The sequence below is a fragment of the Balaenoptera borealis genome (genome assembly GCF_965194805.1).
Source record: "Balaenoptera borealis genome assembly, chromosome: 9".
NCBI classification, from domain to species: Eukaryota; Metazoa; Chordata; class Mammalia; order Artiodactyla; family Balaenopteridae; genus Balaenoptera; species Balaenoptera borealis.
The window spans coordinates 70,921,670-70,941,702 of record NC_138873.1 but is presented as its reverse complement, the minus strand read 5'-3'; the positions used below and the strand labels follow the sequence as shown (position 1 = coordinate 70,941,702).

At 37.0% G+C, this 20,033-nt stretch overlaps 1 protein-coding gene across 9 annotated transcripts in view; it reads right to left on the bottom strand.

The window, feature by feature from the left end:
• SNX14 (sorting nexin 14) overlaps nt 1-20,033 on the bottom strand; it is a 74,360-nt gene that overhangs the window by 2,610 nt on the left and 51,717 nt on the right. For 7 of the 9 annotated variants that reach the window (XM_082405922.1, XM_082405925.1, XM_082405924.1 and 4 more), the window contains 8 exons: nt 12,760-12,843; nt 11,264-11,364; nt 9,117-9,228; nt 6,951-6,991; nt 6,704-6,823; nt 4,097-4,220; nt 3,656-3,820; nt 3,383-3,478 (listed from right to left, as the gene is read on the bottom strand). In XM_082405922.1, coding sequence (XP_082262048.1) covers nt 3,383-3,478; nt 3,656-3,820; nt 4,097-4,220; nt 6,704-6,823; nt 6,951-6,991; nt 9,117-9,228; nt 11,264-11,364; nt 12,760-12,843 — 843 coding nt within the window. The remainder of the gene's footprint in view (nt 1-3,382; nt 3,479-3,655; nt 3,821-4,096; nt 4,221-6,703; nt 6,824-6,950; nt 6,992-9,116; nt 9,229-11,263; nt 11,365-12,759; nt 12,844-20,033) is intronic. The other 2 variants (XM_082405927.1, XM_082405928.1) reach the window with 2 other exon arrangements.

Below are 20,033 nucleotides of genomic sequence, written 5' to 3'. Positions count from 1 at the left end.
CATAATTACTATTAACTATCTTACAGAACAATCTTTTGGGAAAATGTTTACACACTAGTTTAGGGTCCCAAAAGTTCCAATTCATGTTTGACTACACAGCTGTCATGTATCACTCCTATTACCACAGAGTCAGTCCTTATTAAAATCTGTGCTGTTTTTCACAGAACTAGAACAAAAAATTTCACAATTTGTATGGAGACACAAAAGACCCCGAATAGCCAAAGCAATCCTGAGAACGAAAAATGGAGCTGGAGGAATCAGGCTCCCTGACTTCAGACTATATTACAAAGCTACAGTAATCAAGACAGTTTGGTACTGGCACAAAAACAGAAATATAGATCAATGGAACAGGATAGAAAGCCCAGAGATAAACCCACGCACATATGGTCACCTTATCTTTGATAAAGGAGGCAAGCATATACAGTGGAGAAAAGACAGCCTCTTCAATAAGTGGTGCTGGGAAAATTGGACAGCTACATGTAAAAGTATGAAATTAGAACACTCCCTGACACCATACACAAAAATGAACTCAAAATGGATTAAAGACCTAAGTGTAAGGCTAGACACTATCAAACTCTCAGAGGAAAACATAGGCAGAACACTCTATGACATAAATCACAGCAAGATCCTTTTTGACCCAGCTCCTAGAGAAATGGAAATAAGAACACAAATAAACAAATGGGACCTAATGAAACTTAAAAGCTTTTGCACAGCAAAGGAAACCATAAACAAGACCAAAAGACAACCCTCAGAATGGGAGAAAATATTTGCAAATGAAGCAACTGACAAAGGATTAATCTCTAAGATTTACAAGCAGCTCATGCAGCTCAATAACAAAAAAACAAACAACCCAATCCAAAAATGGGCAGAAGACCTAAATAGACATTTCTCCAAAGAAGATATACAGATGGCCAACAGACACATGAAAGAATGCTCAACATCATTAATCATTAGAAAAATGCAAATCAAAACTACAATGAGGTATCATCTCACACCAGTCAGAATGGCCATCATCAAAAAATCTACAAACAATAAAGGCTGGAGAGGGTGTGGAGAAAATGGAACACTCTTGCACTGTTGGTGGGAATGTAAACTGATACAGCCACTATGGAGAACAGTATGGAGGTTCCTTAAAAAACTAAAAATAGAACTACCATACGACCCAGCAATCCCACTACTGGGCATATACCCTGAGAAAACCATAATTCAAAAAGAGTCATGTACCAAAATGTTCATTGCAGCTCTATTTACAATAGCCAGGACATGGAAGCAACCTAAGTGTCCATCATCGGACGAATGGATAAAGAAGATGTGGCACATATATACAATGGAATATTACTCAGCCATAAAAAGAAATGAAATGGAGGTATTTGTAATGAGGTGGATGGAGTTAGAGTCTGTCATACAGAGTGAAGTAAGTCAGAAAGAGAAAAACAAATACAGTATGCTAACACATATATATGGAATCTAAGGAAAAAAAAAAAAAAAAAGGTCATGAAGAACCTAGTGGCAAGATGGGAACAAAGACACAGACCTATTAAAGAATGGACTTGAGGATATGGGGAGGGGGAGGGGTGAGATGTGACAGGATGAGAGAGCATCATGGACATATATACACTACCAAATGTAAAATAGATAGCTAGTGGGAAGCAGCCGCATAGCACAGGGAGATCAGCACGGTGCTTTGTGACCGCCTTGGGGGGTGGGATGGGGAGGGTGGGAGGGAGGGAGTTGCAGGAGGGAGGAGATATGGGAACGTGTGTATATCTGTAGCTGATTCACTTTGTTATAAAGCAGAAACTAATACACCATTGTGAAGCAATTATACTTCAATAAAGATGTTTAAAAAAAAAAAAAAAAATCTGTGCTGAATGTTTTCCTCCAAGCAGGAAAAGAAAATTATTCTTAAGTAAACAAGGTGCTCAAATATTTGTCCTTTCCACTCCGATCATAATGAAACTCTTAATGCTGTTCATGGAAAATTCTCATTTTATGTTGCTTTTATAAGGTAAATCTAACCTTGAGAGGCAAAAGCCAAATTCAATTTATAATAAGTTTAGTAGATCCTTGATACTTATGCGTCTTTGTGAATCCTTTAATTCACCGATACTACACAGAATTTCCCAATTAATATGCATGAAGCATAATGGACAAAAATAAATGATCCTTTCAGATTCTTCATCACTAAGGAAGAAATGAATAGAGGACAACAGAAAGCATGCTAAGCTTCCTCAGTAGCTAAATTACTTCTTCCCAAATGGAAGTCTTGAAGTAGATGTGATTCAAATTCGTGCCTGAGCAAAATAAGAAATTATTACATTCACTGGCTTTCCATGTTGTTAAAACTAAGACTGTAATTAAAACTAAGACTGTTAAAACCATAAATGCTAAAGGTCACTATAATACAAAAGAAGTAAGAAATTACTTCGTTATATACCTAGAGAAGATTCACTCAAAAACAGCTGTGGTTCACTTTCACCTTCAGACCAGGGATTTAACTTAACAGAGCAGCAGGATCATTCTGAGACTCATGTTTCAATGATGAAAATTCTCTAAGGTACCTTCAATTCTTACTCTATATTTTCTCCCTGGGCATTACTACCCACTCACACATGACTCCCATATCTTTATCCTATATCATCATTCCTCCAATTTCCAAACCTGGATATTTAATTGCTTACTAGACATTTCCTCCTGAATAATGTATAGGCACTTCACATTCAAAATGCCCTAAACTAAATATCCTCTGCTTTGACCTCCTGACGTTTTTTCCTCATGTTTCCCATCTCAGTAAGAGGTTACTACCATTCATTCATTTAGTGGTCCAAGCCTACCTTCTTTATAAGAGAGGGGATCACCCTCCTCCTTTGAGATACTATGTAACTTGAACATGGCTCTACAATCACATGTATGTTTTGTTTGTATGTCTACCTTCCTGCCAGACTGAGCTACCCAAGTACGATTTTTATATCCCTTGCACTCTGCATAGTGCCTGGCACATGGAACGTGCTCAATAAACTTGGGATGAATGAATGAATTCTGACCTTTCACTCACACACACTAGTTTAGCTCTTCTCCTGGTGAAGTGCTTGAGCAGCAGGACTCCAGCTGTCCCACAAACCTATCACTTTGATCAGTCTGATTCTAAGTTATTGAAAGAATCCGACGATTGTGTGAGTAGAAACAGCCCTACCTTAAAGTTCTTAGTGCTAACATCATAAAAACCAAATTTTATTTAACCAATTGAGTTAATTTTAATTGGTTTTGGTAACTATTTCTAAAATAAAAACTCACAGTAAAAATTAGCCTCAATAATTGCTATACATCATGACCTCAAAAGAGTGCTAATCTATATTAAACTACTTTTTAAATATTACATTACCTGGAATGTAATTCATCATTTCTTCAAAAGTCTGTTTTGCTCGTTTTTGTTTATCTTGGAGAGAGCGAGGTTCAGTGTTTTCACAAAATACAGCATCTAAAAAGAGACAAAAAGAAACATTTGCTGGAATTTTCACCTATTACATACAAAGTATTTCCTCATGGTAGAAATACTAATAAAGCAAAGAAAAGCAAGACTTTTCGCTCTTTTAGGTCTAATTAAAATCCTTAAGAGTACTCAGAACATGAAACAAACACATGAGAAAATACAAACCTCTGAGAAGTGTTATGAGTGAAACCAAACGGTGCTCCTGAAATAACTGTTCTAGTTTACAATGAAGATAGTAATCAGTGTACATTTCCAGGGTGTTTTTAAAGAGGATTCGAGTTCCCATTAAGAGATGATGAAGCCAGTCAGGAACCTGGAAAACCACCCGTCCTGAGAAGGATCACACAGAACACTTCATTAAGGTAAACAGATAATCTGAACATTTTCCAATGTGAAAAATACAAATGGTCAATATTTTATTTGCAAACACTATTAACTTTAATATGTTCAAGATCAATTATATACATTGAATTCTTATTTTAAAAAGTACCTTCAATTAAAACAAAATTATAATGGGGCAATACTCAAGAGCATTAATTTGCATCACAGAAAAAATATAATACATGAATGAAAAACAGGTTTTAACAGTAACCACAGATATCTTACCTACGTACATCAGGTAATCATAGACTCCTTCTAAAGTCATCATTTCCATAAAATAATTCTGATTTTGCTTTCTTTCTGTATTCTCAGCACGGTTTGCATTATTCTTAAACAGATCATTGAAAAGCTAAAGTAAAAGTTGAAATAATAAAAAATATAGTTTATTACACCTGCTGATAATAATCACTAAGGGTAAAGTGATACAGAGCAAAGGCGTTTAAACTCTGTCCAATCAAAAGAGATTTAAAAAACCCCTACAATATCAGAGAGGTTAAGATCTGCCCCCAAAATTCCACATTTACACCCAAATTGAATTAAAAAATACAATATTTTGGGGAGGCCAAAATATTAAATAAAAATCTACTTTCATTTTAGACGTAACAGAAAATTCATTATCCATAAAGAACCCCTCTGATTTGTTTACACCAAAAGGAGCAAATGAACATATCTATATAAAGATGTATAAAAACATCAGTAATAGCTAATTTTAATTCTAACATGATTTAAAGATTATAAATCACTATTTAATTAAAGGATGTTTAGAGGTGAACATTAAGCTTTAAGCAAAGTTTATTTGGACAATAATATTCAAAGCTCAGAAAGGCCTAATATATGAGACAAAAACAAGATATGAAGAATTACTTATAGCAAAAATGTTAAAATGCAACTAAATCTCAGCCCTACTTACCCCAAAAATATGCCAAAAAAAAAAAGAGTCTATTATCATTAATAATAATCAAATAGCAGAAATTAAGGAACTAAAAAAAAACTGATAGGGAATTCCCTGGTGGTCCAGTGGTTAGGATTCCGTGCTTTCATTGCCAAGGGCCCGGGTTCGATCCCTGGTCGGGGAACTAAGATCCTGCAAGCCGCGCTGTGTGGCCAAATAAATAAATAAATAAATCTAAAACAATTTTTTTAAACTGATAGAAAAGACCAACAAAACCAAATGATAAAATGGACAAAGCCTTTGGCAAGATTGATCAAAAAAGAAAAAAGGAAAGAAAAAGACAAAAAATGTCAGGAATAAAAGGGGACATAACTATAGATGTCAGAGAAAACAAAAAGAAAAAATGATATTATTGACAACTTCAGGCCAAAATTTTTCAAATTTAGATAAGATGGAGAATTTTTTAAAAATATAACCTATCAAAATCTGACTCATGAAATAATAAACCTGAAGAATATTATAATCATAAAAGAAATTAAATTGGTTGTAAAAAAAAAAAAACTTCCCACAAACAAAACTTGAGGCCTAAATGACTATCAACAAGTTATCACTTATTTAAAGCACTAATAATTCCAATTATAATTCTACCAGCAAATAGAAAAAGGTTAATATAACTTTAATACCAAAACCTGACAAGGATACAATGAGAAAGAAAAATTATAGACTAAGTACACCCATAAACATGGACTTAAATTTCCTTAACCTCATAAGGGATTTCTACAAAAAAAGCTACACCATTTATTATTTAATGGTGAAACACTGCAATCATTCCCTTTGTATAGCAGGTCCTAGCCATGAATGAAAGAAAACTGCCATCATTTGCACGTGTAAATCTAAAAGAATTAATAGATATGTTACTAAAATTAATATAAGTCTAGCAAGATTATTGAAATAAAAATCAATACACAACCATCAACTGTATTTCTGTTTACCAACAATAAACCTATAAAGTGAAAAAAATTAAAGATACCCTTTAGAGTAATAAGCAAAATGAAGGGTTTTTTTTTTGGCAGGGGAACTGTTCTTTGAGCTCACATAGCTCCCCATACTGGGTCCTGCTCTGGCACTGAACTAAGCTTCTTGCAGACAGGTAATTTATCTTTATATTCCCAGTGCCTAGCACTCCATAGCAGGCACACAATAAAGTACTTGTTTAATGAATGGATGAAATATTTTATAAGCCATTAAAATTACATAATACCAACAAATAAATATATTATAGCAATTAATTCCTTGATTACTGGAAGTTGGTGATTTACAACTTAAGAAAACCACTTTTAAAAATTCCCCAAAAGACACAAATGATAGTTTACGAATACAGTTTCTCAAGAATCACTTACCCTGGGCTTCCCCGGTGGCGCAGTGGTTAAGAATCTGCCTGCCAATGCAGGGGACACAGGTTCGAGCCCTGGTCCGGGAAGATCCCACATGCCGCGGAGCAACTAAGCCCATGCACCACAACTACTGAGCCTGCGCTCTAGAGCCTGCGAGCCACAACTACTGAAGCCCATGTGCCTAGAGCCCATGCTCCGCAACAAGAGAAGCCACCACAGTGAGAAGCTCGCACACCACAACGAAGAGTAGCCCCTGCTCGTCGCAACTAGAGAAAGCCTGCGTGCAGCAACGAAGACCCAACACAGCCAAAAATAAATGAATAAAATAAATAAATTTATAAAAAGAGAAAAGAAAAAAGAAACACCCCGTTTAAAGCAAAGAACGAAACAACTACATATACTCCTTATACTGTACAATTAATTTCCACATAAGGAATATATAAAGTCCCATCCATTTCATTAACACAGGATTCTCCCTATAATGGAAAAGTCATCTCAAGTAGGACAGCTTCAAACTTAATGGCTCTCTGAGGCAATGCACAGTACCTTCTTATTATTTTCTGAAGTAGGGCTGAGAATGGTCAGTTCTGGTTTACTTGGTTTAGGCTTTGGAGATTCACAAGAATTAATGAAATTCATGATGAAAGGTTCCAAATGCTGACCTTTCTGTGGAGATCATGGTATAAAAATCAAGATTATGATTTTCATTATCATATAACCCATTAAAATTTATTGCTATTTAAATATGCTTATAACTATCATTTTATAGAATGCACATAAATCAGTTATTCACCTCTTTTATTAGTTTTCCAGGAACAGACTTTATAATTTTCCCTGCAATTAAAAGTAAAATATTAATTTTAACAAGGCATAATATACCTCATAACTGCTCATATAAATACTTTACTAGGTAATTTAAAACACTAAACAGCCAAGTAAAAAGCAAAATGGTAAAAAAATATTTATAATTGACCATTTCATGCTTAACAAAAATTTACAATAAATTAGGTAGTCTTAACTATTTATAGATACAACATTTGGGATACTTTAAAGTAATCCAGTGGGGTGAGAGGCAGGTGAAGGGCTGGAACAAGTCAAGTGTCAATAACTATTGAAGGGATAAGGAGTTCACTATACAAATCTCTCTACTTTTGTGTATATCTGAAATTTTCCATTGAAATGTTTTCAAAACATTTTAAGCAATGGTGAATATATAAAGATATCTAAAAGTATGCAAAAGTTAGTCAAAAGGAAAAAGAAGTTCTAAAAATTGCTACACTATTTAAATTGGCTATTTGAATAGTTTGCATTCTCAGCTTTAGATTAAGAATATATATTCTAATCCTGTTTGCCAGAATTTTGTCTTGATCGTATCTCCAGGTTCCTTTATTATAAAATATCAAACATCATGAGATTTTCTCAAGCATTTAGAAATGACTGTAAAAATCAGTCAAAGTTGATTAATGTAACTTAAATTTCTTTCAGTCCGGTTTAGAAAAAAGTAGACTCTAATGGCAATAGCAAAAGGCATCTTAATGAAAAATAACATAGAGATTGTTTTATAACATGCAAACCTCCAACCCTCTCACCAGGCTACTTCTCCTTTGGTACCCCCATAAATTACTCCTCCCACCTCAGAATTACCCAAGTTCTTTGAATTACAGTGTTGCATCCTGTGCTTCTCTCTTCTACATGCTCCTCCTGAGCCAAATGTTTTGCTCAATCTGATTTCAAGTAACATACAAATCTCTATTCTGCGCCTCTCTCCTGGCCTCTCCTAGCTTATAAAACATCCTCAACTGGATTCTATAAACTCAACAAGTTCAGAACTACTCTAAATTTATTCCGTATCTCAGCAAGTAACAGCATTCATCCAGTTGTATAAACAGAAACCTGGATCATCATTTTTTTTTATTTTGGAGACTTGATTAAATGTTTATTCATTTTAATTTTGCCTTTTTAAACATTTTGAAGCCAATATATTGTGTTTTCCACATCTGAAATATTTTTTTTTAATTTTATTATTTTTTGATCATTTCTTCTTCAGTCAAACCTAGTCAATAACCAGGTCTACCCAATTCTATCTCCTAAACATTATGTATAACCAAATACAAAATGTTCTCACATTTTCCCTCGATAAGACACACACCAAATATTCTGGCTCAACTATATGTATTAATTTGGAGAGATACAGATGAAAGCCAAATGCCCACTTGTAATATTTATGCATTTAGTTCTATATATACTTAAGATGACATTAATATAAAATATATTTAGAAATACTGCTTCTCTTCCATTATGATATTTAACAATTTTATTCAAACTTTTCCAGCTTATCTTATTGCTTAGTCTATACTGAACTTTATATAAAAGGAATCATGCTGCATACCTTCTTCTGCCTCTTGCTTCTTTCATTCAACATCATGTTTTTAAGATTATCAACACTGTTCCAAGCAGCTGTGTGTCATGGGTATTCATTGCTCTAAGTATTCATTTTGTGAAACTACTATAATTTATATGTCTACTCTATTGCTGATGAACATTTGCATTATTTCCAGTTTAGGCTACTATAAGCAGTGCTGCTAAGAACATTCTTAAATATGAATACAAGATTCTCTAGAGTGTATATCTCAGAGAGGAACTGCTGGGTCATTCAGTTTTATACCAAACTGTTTTTCCAAGTGGTTTTCCTTTTTTTCTTAATTGAAGTATAGTTGATTTACAATATTATATTACTTGCAGGTGTACAACACAGTGATTCAATGTTTTTATAGATTATACTCCATTAAAGTTACAAGTGGTTTTCAAATTTATATTCCCATTAACAGTGTATAAGAAGTCCTTCAGAGTTTTGATACATGGCTTCACTCTATAAATTATTTTTCTAAATTAATCTGAAAATACTGCTTCTTTTCTTTTCAGTTTATCCTCTTCTATATGATTATTTAAATTGACTTACCAAGATTTACGTCTGGTAGTATCTTATCAAGAAATTGTGTTTCCCCACCATTGGGGGAGAGAAAATCTGCCAGAAGTTGACTATTACTCAATTCTGGATGCTGCAGAAGTTTCTTGATGAACAAAAACAGAAAAAAAGGGGAAAAAAAACAGTTTTAACAATCTAGAAGAGTGATGAAAACTACATTAAAATGATTTTTTTGACCAAGAAAACAATTTTAAATCCTCAAAAGCTATTTTATATTCAGAATAATAACAAAGCACATTTACAGAAAGAATAGCATCATATAACAGGGTAAGACCTCTGTAGTCAGACATGAATGGGTTTGAATTCTGCTCTTCCATTTGCTAGCTAGGTGTCCCCAGAAAAGTTCGTATATTGCCTAAGAGTCAGTTTCCTCATGTGTAGAATGAAGATAACACTACCTACTTATAGTGTTGTTAGATAAGGCACAGTATCTGATACACAGGAAGGAAGATTAAACACTAGCTAATATTATTTCTCAGTTTCTCAACTATAAAATAAGTACTACAATATCATACATCTATCTTGATAATTAAAGGAAGCTGGTATAAAGGGTTTTGCAGAGAACTAAACATGGAAATGTGAAATAACTTGGAGACTCTGTTGCCTGATCTGCTTGCAACACTATTTTTTCTTACAAGACAAACTGACGTTTTAAAGCGAGATTTAACCCAGTCTTACCTAATATTCAGTTTTGTAACTATGAAAGAGTTAAAAATGAAATACCAGTACTGCAACATTTAACTCCATATTACCAAAAAATATTTCTTCTAGAATGAGGTTCTCTAGTTCTTAGAAAGAATTAGTCGGTTCAAATAATGGGTTTAATGATATCAACAAAACCACAGGTTAACACTAGCATATGCTGTGTTCAAATATCCTTGCAATAGTTAATGTTTATATCATATTTCAATTTTCATACCACCAAAAAGTTATGAAAAAAATACTTTCTGGGTTGAGGCTCAAATACAGAAAATATAATGTAAACATCCCTTTACACTGTTGAATATTTTTAATTTAAAAAGTACTTATTGTTGGCTAAAAGGCATCCAAATTTAACTGAATTAACAATTAAAACTACAAAATTCCATGTCCAAATAAAGGAGATTTTAAATTTTTTTTATTTTTTTATTTTTGGCTGTGTTGGGTCTTCATTGCTATGCACAGGTTTCCTCCAGTTGTGGCGAGCAGGGGCTACTCTTCATTGCAGAGCGCAGGCTTCTCATTGTGGTTGCTTCTCTTGTTGCGAAGCAAGGGCTCTAGGCATGCAGGTTTCAGTAGTTGTGGTACGTGGGCTCAGTAGTTGTGGCACGTGGGCTTAGCTGCTCCACGGCATGTGGGATCTTCCCAGACGAGGGATCAAACCCATGTCCCCTGCACTGGCAGGCAGATTCTTAACCAGTGCACCACCAGGGAAGTCCAGGAGATTTTTAAAAAATAAAACAAAAAAGATTATCCAGTTTTTGGTCTTATTCACTTGATTAAAGAAAAATGGTCATTAATTTTAGAGGAGTCTCAAGTAGGTAACTTTTAAGCAGACTGCACCAACAATGGAAATAGCAATTACATTGTTTACACAACACAATGTGCACACACTGAGAAAAACGGAATTCAATTCCAAGTGGTGAACGGTAGAGAGTCAGGAGATCCCAAGTAATTTAAAAAAAATGTACAATTGCAAAAAAAAAAAAAAAAAATTAATAAAACAAGAGGGAAAAATTCCAGAGTTCAGAAAGGGCTAAACACAAAATCAAACAAAAAATAAGAAAAAAAACCCCCAAAAATCCAGTATTCTTAGAATGCATTTAATGTTTCACATCAAAAGTTTTTTCTTCCTCTCTCTCTCACTCTCTTTTTCTCTCTCTAACTTCCCACATCAAAAGTTTTAAACTATGCCCAATACAAGACTTTTTTCCGCCGAGAAAATATATGGTATTTCACTGGTTATCAAATTATTTTAAAAAAAGTACTCTTAATAATTCATTTCCACATGGGAAAAAATTTTTTTAATAAAGGAATTCTAGAAATCCACATTGACAGGTATTGTAAGACACAGCACATGTGTATGTACAAGAGAAAAAGAGACAAATCAGAGGATGTTTTAAATTAAGTTGGAGCTGTACCTGTAGATATTCCTGAAACTCTTCTCTCTTAGACTTTAAGAACTCATAATTTTTGGGGCCAATGATCCTCTTGGAAGGAAGCTGGGCATCAGGAAATGTGCCTGGAATTAATAATATGAAAGTTTTTACTATGTTCTGCTATTATTTTTAAAACCTAATTTATAATTTACTATGGCAACTTCAGATTCCCAGTGCTGCCTTGTAGAGATGTGGCATTATCCTTTATATAATTTTGACAAAATCAGAGCGCTTCAAAAGTCAGAAGACCAGACCAAAGAACTTGAGTCTACTGATATCCAAAATACCACCACCCTTCGTTGACACAGATTTATTTAGCTCTCTATACTAGTAAAAAAGCTTCAAAAACTTATCATGAGATTATTTTGAAATTGGTGGGATTCTATTAGACAAAATCTTACTGAAGAAATACCTACTCTCTCAGGGAGAAAATGGCAGCATTTTGCCAATGCTATTATATAAGCTTAAAAACAAAATTTAAAAACCATGGACATGTTTTCTCAGATAGGGTCAACTTTGGACATTTTAGTACCAAAAAGGAAAAATATTGTTGGGAATCCAACCAACTTTGATTGGTCCAGGATTTTAAATTACGGAGATAAATGATCTTTTCTCAACTCTAAATCAAAAGGAAAAGTCTGAGAGAAAGACCAAGACAAGGATGGCATTGTACCAGACTGGCAAAGGCAAAGAGAAAACCATTTAAGGACAAGTACAAACTCAAAATCTAGACAAAAAAGTATGGAGTGGGACCTTGTATTTTTTATCTTTCTAAAATCTCCTTATTGTGGGTTTTGTTCTTATAGCAGAGTAGAGAAGTTTCCCTGCCCTTTACAATTCAGAACCAACCTGAATTTGGATCAGGGGACACTCCACAGAACTTTTCTAAAATCAAAAGATTCAGAATACACAATTCAAGCTCAGCAATTTACATACAAAATGACTAGAAATGCTTTATGACTAGAAACCTAATATTAACTAAAATAAATGGACAGATAAGAGAGAGACTGAGAGGTGACAGGAAGACTGAAAAGAAAGAGTGCTCTGCTTTTCCGATTGATCTACCCTTAAAAGAAACACACAACTACAAGGTTTTTTTTCCATATCGAAATCTAAGAGCTAAATCAAAACATTTGTCATGTTGCATAGAAACATGTTTACCACAGAAGATGATGGCAAAAGAAAAGAGCAACTCAAATGCCTGGTTTAAATTCTCTGCCACTGTCTTTTAAATTTTAATATCATTATTGCTTGAAAAGCAATAAATTTGCACTGTAAAAACTTTAAAAATATAAATAAGCAGAAATGAGATAAAAACAGTATATTCCTATTATCACTAGTAGTGTACACAAGTGTCACTGTTACATTTCCTTAGTACAGTTACTTAAAATTAGAAAGTAATTTCAGAAAGCTGGTTCAACAGCTTTCAAGAAGGCTAATGCTGAAATATAATGTTTTATACAAAAAGGACAACATACCATGAAATTCTGTTAGTTTTGATTCAAGTACATAGAATTCAAGGTATCTTCTATAGACAGACCAATGTTCAGGCTCATGCCCAACTGTAAAATGAATGAATACACACTGAGAAATAAACAATTTTACAAACTACTACAAAAAGAATGCACTATTTATAACATTAAGTATACAAAGCTGGAAATTATTCCAGTCTTAATAATTTATTATTTCTTGGGAATTCCCTGGAGGTCCAGTGGTTATGACTCCACACTTCCACTGCAGCGGGCATAGGTTCGATCCCTGGTCAGGGAACTAAGACCCCGCATGCCGCGTGGCACAGCCAAAAATAATAATAATAATTTATTATTTAGTGGCATCAAATCATTAACATATTTTACCCCATACTTTAATTTGAAGTTACTTAGAAGAGATTGATAAATTTCACCTATTTATGAGGTTACTGCAATAATATACATATTATTTCCTACAACAGAATCAGAGAGCTTACAGAAACTTCAAAAAAGTATGTAATTACACTTAATTTTTAAATGTCACAAAAATAATGCATTTAATAAAAATTTGTACTCCATTTTGGAGGTCTCAAATACTTAACAACTGTCCTGATCTAATGCAGTACAGAACAGCGCTAACCAAGAGAACTTCCTGCAATTCTGAAAATGTTCTATATTATCTGAACTAACATGGTAGCTATTAGCCACACATTGCTACTGATCACTTGAAATGTGGCTAGTGTAAGGAACTGAAATTTTAATATTAATTTAATTTTAACTGCCACACGTAGCTAGTGACTAGAAAGTTGGACAGCACAAAGCAAAGGTTTAAAGAATGAGTCGGGTCACGTTGCCTATTTCGATCCCAGCTCCCCCATTCACTAACTATGTGAATTTGAACAAACACCTAACCTCACTGTGCTTTAGTTTGCTTATAATAAAAATAATTGTACCTCTTACATTAAATAATCTACCTTGAGTACTTTTTGTACAGTGCACAGCACAGAGTAAGCACCCCAAAAATGTTAATGCCTATTATTAGCAACTCATGTCATCCTAGCATAAATTTGGAAATGGAGTGGATTGAGTTAACTAAACCCACAACAACCCAAAAACAACACCTGTATTCAGGAAAACCAACCTGATACAGTTACAGCCTACAAAAAGAAAATCCTATTTTTCTTCTTCAACACTGATCTTAAAAGATCTATATTATATTTAGTTTTGGTTTTTAAAATCCTGAAATTGCTATTCTGCTACACATAAAAGATCAATGTAGTATTTAAATGATACACTTTTTTTTCCCTCTCATACGGCACGGCTTCCTGAGAGCACATTACATTGACAGTAAAAGTCTGCAGCACTGCTGACAAAAATTATCTTAGAATACAAGTTTTAAGATATTTTCATTTTCATTTTATGTTAAATTAAGCCAAACTTTTAAAAATAAAAGCAGAAAAATTAAAGACGGTTGTCCAAAAGGCAAAAACAAAGGTATACTCCCAAAATATTTTAAAGTATATCATATATAAAACTTTCAAAAGGTGATAAACATTACTACATCGCTACATAAATTTTATATGGGGGGGGGGTCCCAAGATGGCAGTGCAGGAAGATGCTAGACTCAGTACCTCCAGCAGACACACCATACTTACAGCTACATATGGATCATTTCCCTCTGAAAAAGGTCTAAAAATTAGATGAACCACTTCTCCACAACAAAGGATAAAAGCACCACATCGAGACAGGTAAGAAAGGCAGAGACACAATCTTGGCAAAAACCTTACCCCCAGCACAGCAACACACAATAGAGAGGGATCTCACCAGTTTGGTGCTTCTCCCAGAGGAGTGAGGGAGTTGCTGCCCACAACGGGCACCCCAATCCCTGGGATCTACACTGGAGAGGTGAGCCCCCAAAATGCCTGGCTTAGAAAACCAATGGGGGACTTCCCTGGTGGCGCAGTGGATAAGAATCCGCCTGCCAATGCAGGGGACACAGGTTCGAGCCCTGGTCCAGGAAGATCCCACACGTCGCGGAGCAGCTAAGCCCGTGTGCCACAACTACTGAGCCTGTGCTCTAGAGCCCGTGAGCCACAACTACTGAGCCCACGCGCCATAACTACTGAAGCCCACGCGCCTAGAGCCCGTGCTCTGCAACAAGAGAAGCCACGGCAATGAGAAGCCCTCGCACCACAACGAAGAGCAGCCCCCGCTCGCCGCAACTAGAGAAAGCACGCGTGCAGCAACGAAGATCCAACGCAGCCAAAAATAAATAAAATTAAAAAAAAAAAAAAGAAAACCAATGGGACTGACATTCAAGGGACCCAAAGTGCTATAGGAAACTGAGATTCCCCTTTTAAAAGGCTCTTGTGGGGTCTCACTCGCCCCAAGCCCCAGCAAAAAACAGCAGTTTGAAAAGTGCCTAGACTAGGGACTTCCCCTGGCGGTCCAGTGGTTAGGACTCCTCGCTTCCACTGCAGGGGGCCCAGGTTCGATCCCTGGTCAGGGAACTAAGATCCCGCAAGCCGCACAGTACGGCCAAAAAAAAAAGAAAAGAAAAGGAAGTGCCTAGACTACACGTAAGAAGACTCGTTTGCTAATCTAAAAGCATGCTGGAGGGGCAGGGGACAGCTGAAACTCTCCCAAGACACAGGCAGGGGCAGATGCCATTGCTGTCCCCCCACCTACCCTGCTAGCACAAGCAGACAAGCTTGGAAATGGCACCCCCCAGCCTTGCTCGGATAGGCAGGGGTAAGTGGTCGCAGCACTATCCCACTGCCTTGCTGAAGCCAGCGTGGTTGCAGCACTCCCTGGCTCCCGGGCTGTGGCTGGCAAGCGGGAGCAGCTGCAGCATTCTTCCCCTCCCCACCTAAAGCCAGCTCACTCACATAGGCAAGGCACTCTCCCACTGCACTGCGGAGAGCTGTAGGCACACGCAGCCTTTCTGACACTGGCCAGCATGCCCTGCCCCCTACACTCACCAGCTGCCTTGCTGAAGCCAGCAGGTGTGTGCAATCCACACAGGGGACACCCCTTGATCACTTGGCCCCGGTGGCTAAGGGAGCTGGCAATACTGAGCTCCACGGGACTGTACCAGTTGGAAAGACAGTTCCTGGAAAGGCACACCGCCCCCCAGGGACAGCACAGACAGCACACTAAATAAAACCCCAGTCTTCTTGTGAAAAAGGCCTATTTACTTAGCTTGGAGCTTCAGCCTGAGGGACAGGCTTCAGATTTTCCACACATCTACGAGCTAAGGAGGAGCACCCAGAGAACATAAGCAGGGAGACACCATCCCTGCACACCCCCTTGGCCTCACTACAGCTCAATAAGAACTCTCAGGAGCTCATACGCTCATCTAAGCAACTATGCACCCAGAGGACACCTCCAGATCTCCTGGAATGGAGGCAGGTAGGGATTTTGACTGTGGCCCTGCAGGACTGTATATTATCTGCCTACTTTAAAGGCTGCTGCCTAAGTGTCTGGCTTCCCATCAGCCTGAAACAAGGTGATAAATGGGATTCCTCCCCTTGGAACACTAATAGGTCTTGGCACACGTTCCATAACAGGGACATATCAAGAATAAATCAGGCAGTTTAGACAATCACAAAGGTTCAAAAGACAAAGAAGACCTAGGGCAAGGTTGAATTAGAGGGCTAATCACCTACACAGGCCACTCTTCAAGACTGAGAGAGGTAGCTGTTTCCCCTAATACACAGAAACAAGCACAGAGTCAAGTAAAATGAGGAAATAGAGAAATAAGTTCCAAACAGAAGCACAAGACAAAAATCTCAGATTGATACAGAGATAAGTAATCTACCCGATAAAAACTTAAAGTAATGGTCATAAAAATGCTAACCAAACTTGGGAGAAGAATAGATGAACAGTGAGAACTTCAACAAAGAGACAGAAAATATAAGAAAGTACCAAACAGAAGTCACAGAGCTGAAGAATACAATAACTAAACTGAAAAATATCCTAGAGGGATTCAACATCAGATGGGATGAAGCAAAGAACAGATCAGCAAGCAGAAAGACAAAGCAATGAAACTCACCCAGACAGAGCAGCAAAAAGAAAAAGGAATTTAAAAAAATGAAGATAACTTATGGGACCTATAGGATAATATCAAGTGAAATAACACTCGCATTATAGGGGTCCCAAAAGGAGAAGAGAAAAAGGGGCAGAAAAGTTATCTGAAGAAATAATGGCTGAAAACTTCCTTAACCTGGGGAAGGAAACAGACGTCCAGGTCCAAGAAGCCCAGAGAGTTCCAAATAAGAGGGTCCTCCACAGATCTTTCCTGGATAGCCACAGCTCTATTCCTGGCTTCTGCTGAGATGATTGATCCATGAGTCACATGCCTGATCTCTTCAGCAAACCATTGTTCAGCCACACCCTTGGCTTTTTTACAGAGCATGATATATGGATAGTCTGAGAATTTTCCAAACCTTCAAGTTCTATTTTTTTTTTTTTTTGACTATCCCTATGTCTATTGTTTTTTTTAACACCTTTAGTGGAGTATAATTGCTTTACAATGGTGTGTTAGTTTCTGCTTTATAACAAAGTGAATCAGCTATACATATACACATATCCCCATATCTCCTCCCTCTTGCATCTCCCTCCTACCTTCCCTATCCCACCCCTCTAGGTGGTCACAAAGCACTGAGGTGATCTCCCTGTGCTATGCGGCTGCTTCCTACTAGCTATCTATTTTACATTTGGTAGTATATATAAGTCCATGCCACTCTCTCACTTCGTCCCAGCTTACCCTTCCCCCTCCCCGTGTCCTCAAGTCCATTCTCTACGTCTGCGTCTTTATTCCTGTCCTGCCCCTAGGTTCTTCATAACCACTTTTTTTTTTTTTTTTTTTTAGATTCCATATATGTATGTGTTAGCATATGGTATTTGTTTTTCTCTTTCTGACTTACTTCACTCTGTATGACAGACTCTAGGTCCATCCACCTCACTACAAATAACTCAATTTCATTTCTTTTTATGGCTGAGTAATATTCCATTGTATATATGTGCCACATCTTCTTTATCCATTCATCTGTCGATGGACACTTAGGTTGCTTCCATATCCTGCCTATTGTAAATAGAGCTGCAATGATCATTGTGTTACATGACTCTTTTTGAATTATGGTTTTCTCAGGGTATATGCCCAGCAGTGGGATTGCTGGGTCGTATGGTAGTTCTATTTTTAGTTTTTTAAGGAACCTCCATACTGTTCTCCATAATGGCTGTATCAATTTACGTTCCCACCAACAGTGCAAGAGGGTTCCCTTTTCTCCACACCCCCTCCAGCATTTATTGTTTGTAGATTTTTTGATGATAGCCATTCTGATTGGTGTGAGGTGACACCTCATTGTAGTTTTGATTAGCCAAAACAATCTTGAGAAAAAAGAACACAGCTAGAGGTATCATGCTCCCTGATTTTAAACTGTACTACAAAGCTATAATAATCAAACCAGTATGGTACTGGCATAAAAACAGACACATAGACCAATGGAACAGAAGACAGAGCCCAGAAATAAATCCACACATATATGGTCAATTAATTTATGACAATGGAGGCAAGAATATACAGTGGGGAAAGGAGAGCCTCTTCTGTCCTTTAATAAGTAAACATTGTTGAGCAGCAAACTCAAGTGGAGGAACAAACTCAAGTGTTTTCTACAAATAACTAGTCAGGACTCTTTAAAAAAGTGTCAAGTTCATTAAAGACAAGGGAAGACTGAGAAACTATCACAGAACATAGGAGACTAAGGAGACATGACTAAATTCAGTGTGGGATCCTGGGCTGGATCCTGAACCAGAAAGAGGGTATTAGTGGGAAAACTGGTGAAATTCAAATGAATATCCCATCAATGCTAATTTCCTGGTTTCAATCATTGTACTATGGTTTTATAAGATGTCAATACAAGGGGAAGCTGGGTAAAGGGTGTATGACAACTTTCTGTACTATTTTTTGCAAGCTTTCTGTAACTGTCTTAGTCTGCTCAGGCTGCTATAACAAAACACCATAAACTGGGTGGCTTATTTTATTTTATTTTTTAAATTTATTTATTTTATTTAGTTATTTTTGGCTGCATTGGATCTTCATTGCTGTGCATGGGCTTTCTCTAGCTGTGTCGAGCAGGGGCTACTCTTCGTTGCGGTGCGCGGGCTTCTCATTGCGGTGGCTTCTCTTGTTGTGCAGCACGGGCTCTAGGCGCATGGGCGTCAGTAGTTGTGGAGCACAGGCTCAGTAGTTGTGGCTCGCAGGGTCAGTAATTGTGGAGCATGGGCTTAGTTGCTCCGCGGCATGTGGGATCTTCCCGGACCAGGGATCGAACCCGTGTCCCCTGCATTGGCAGGCAGATTCTTAAACACTGCGCCACCAGTGTGGCTTATTTTTAAAAATTAAAATAAAAATAGGGATGTCCCTGGTGGTCCAGCGGTTAAGATTCCACGCTTCCAATGCAGGGGGCCTGGGTTCGATCCCTGGTCAGGGAACTAGAGCCCACATGCAGCAACTAAGAGCCCACATGCCACAACTAAAGATCCCACATGCTGCAACTAAAGATCCCGCATGCGGCAATGAAGATCCCACACACGGCAGTGAAGATCTCGTGTGCCGCAACTAAGATCCAGCGTGGTCAAATAAGTAAATAAATAAATAAAATTAGGGCTCCCCTGGTGGCTCAGTGGTTAAGAATCCGCCTGCCAATGCAGGGGACATGGGTTTGATCCCTGGTCTGGGAAGATCTCACATGTAGCGGAGCAACTAAGCCCATGTGCCACAACTACTGAGCCTGCGCTCTAGAGCCTATGAGCCACAACTACTGAGCCTGTGCACCACAACTACTGAAGCTTGTGCTCTTAGAGCCCGTGTTCCACAACAAGAAAAGCCACCGCAATGAGAAGCCCGCACACCGCAACAAAGAGTAGCCCCTGGTTGCTGCAACTAGAGAAAGCCTGCGTGCAGCAACAAAGACCCAATGCAGCCAAAAATTAATAAATAAAAATAAATTTTAAAAAATTTTTTAAAAACTAAAATTAAAATTAATAAATGGTGTTGGGAAAACTGAACAGCTACATGCAAAAGAATGAAACTGGACCACTATCTTACACCATGTAAAAAAATTAACTGAAAATAAATTAAAGATTTGCATGAAAGACTGGAAACCATAAAACTCCTAGAAGAAAACACAGGTGGCAAGCTCCTTGGCATTGGTTTTAGAGATTTTTTTTTTTCATCTGACTCTAAAGGCAATGGAAACAAAGCAAAAATAAACAAATGG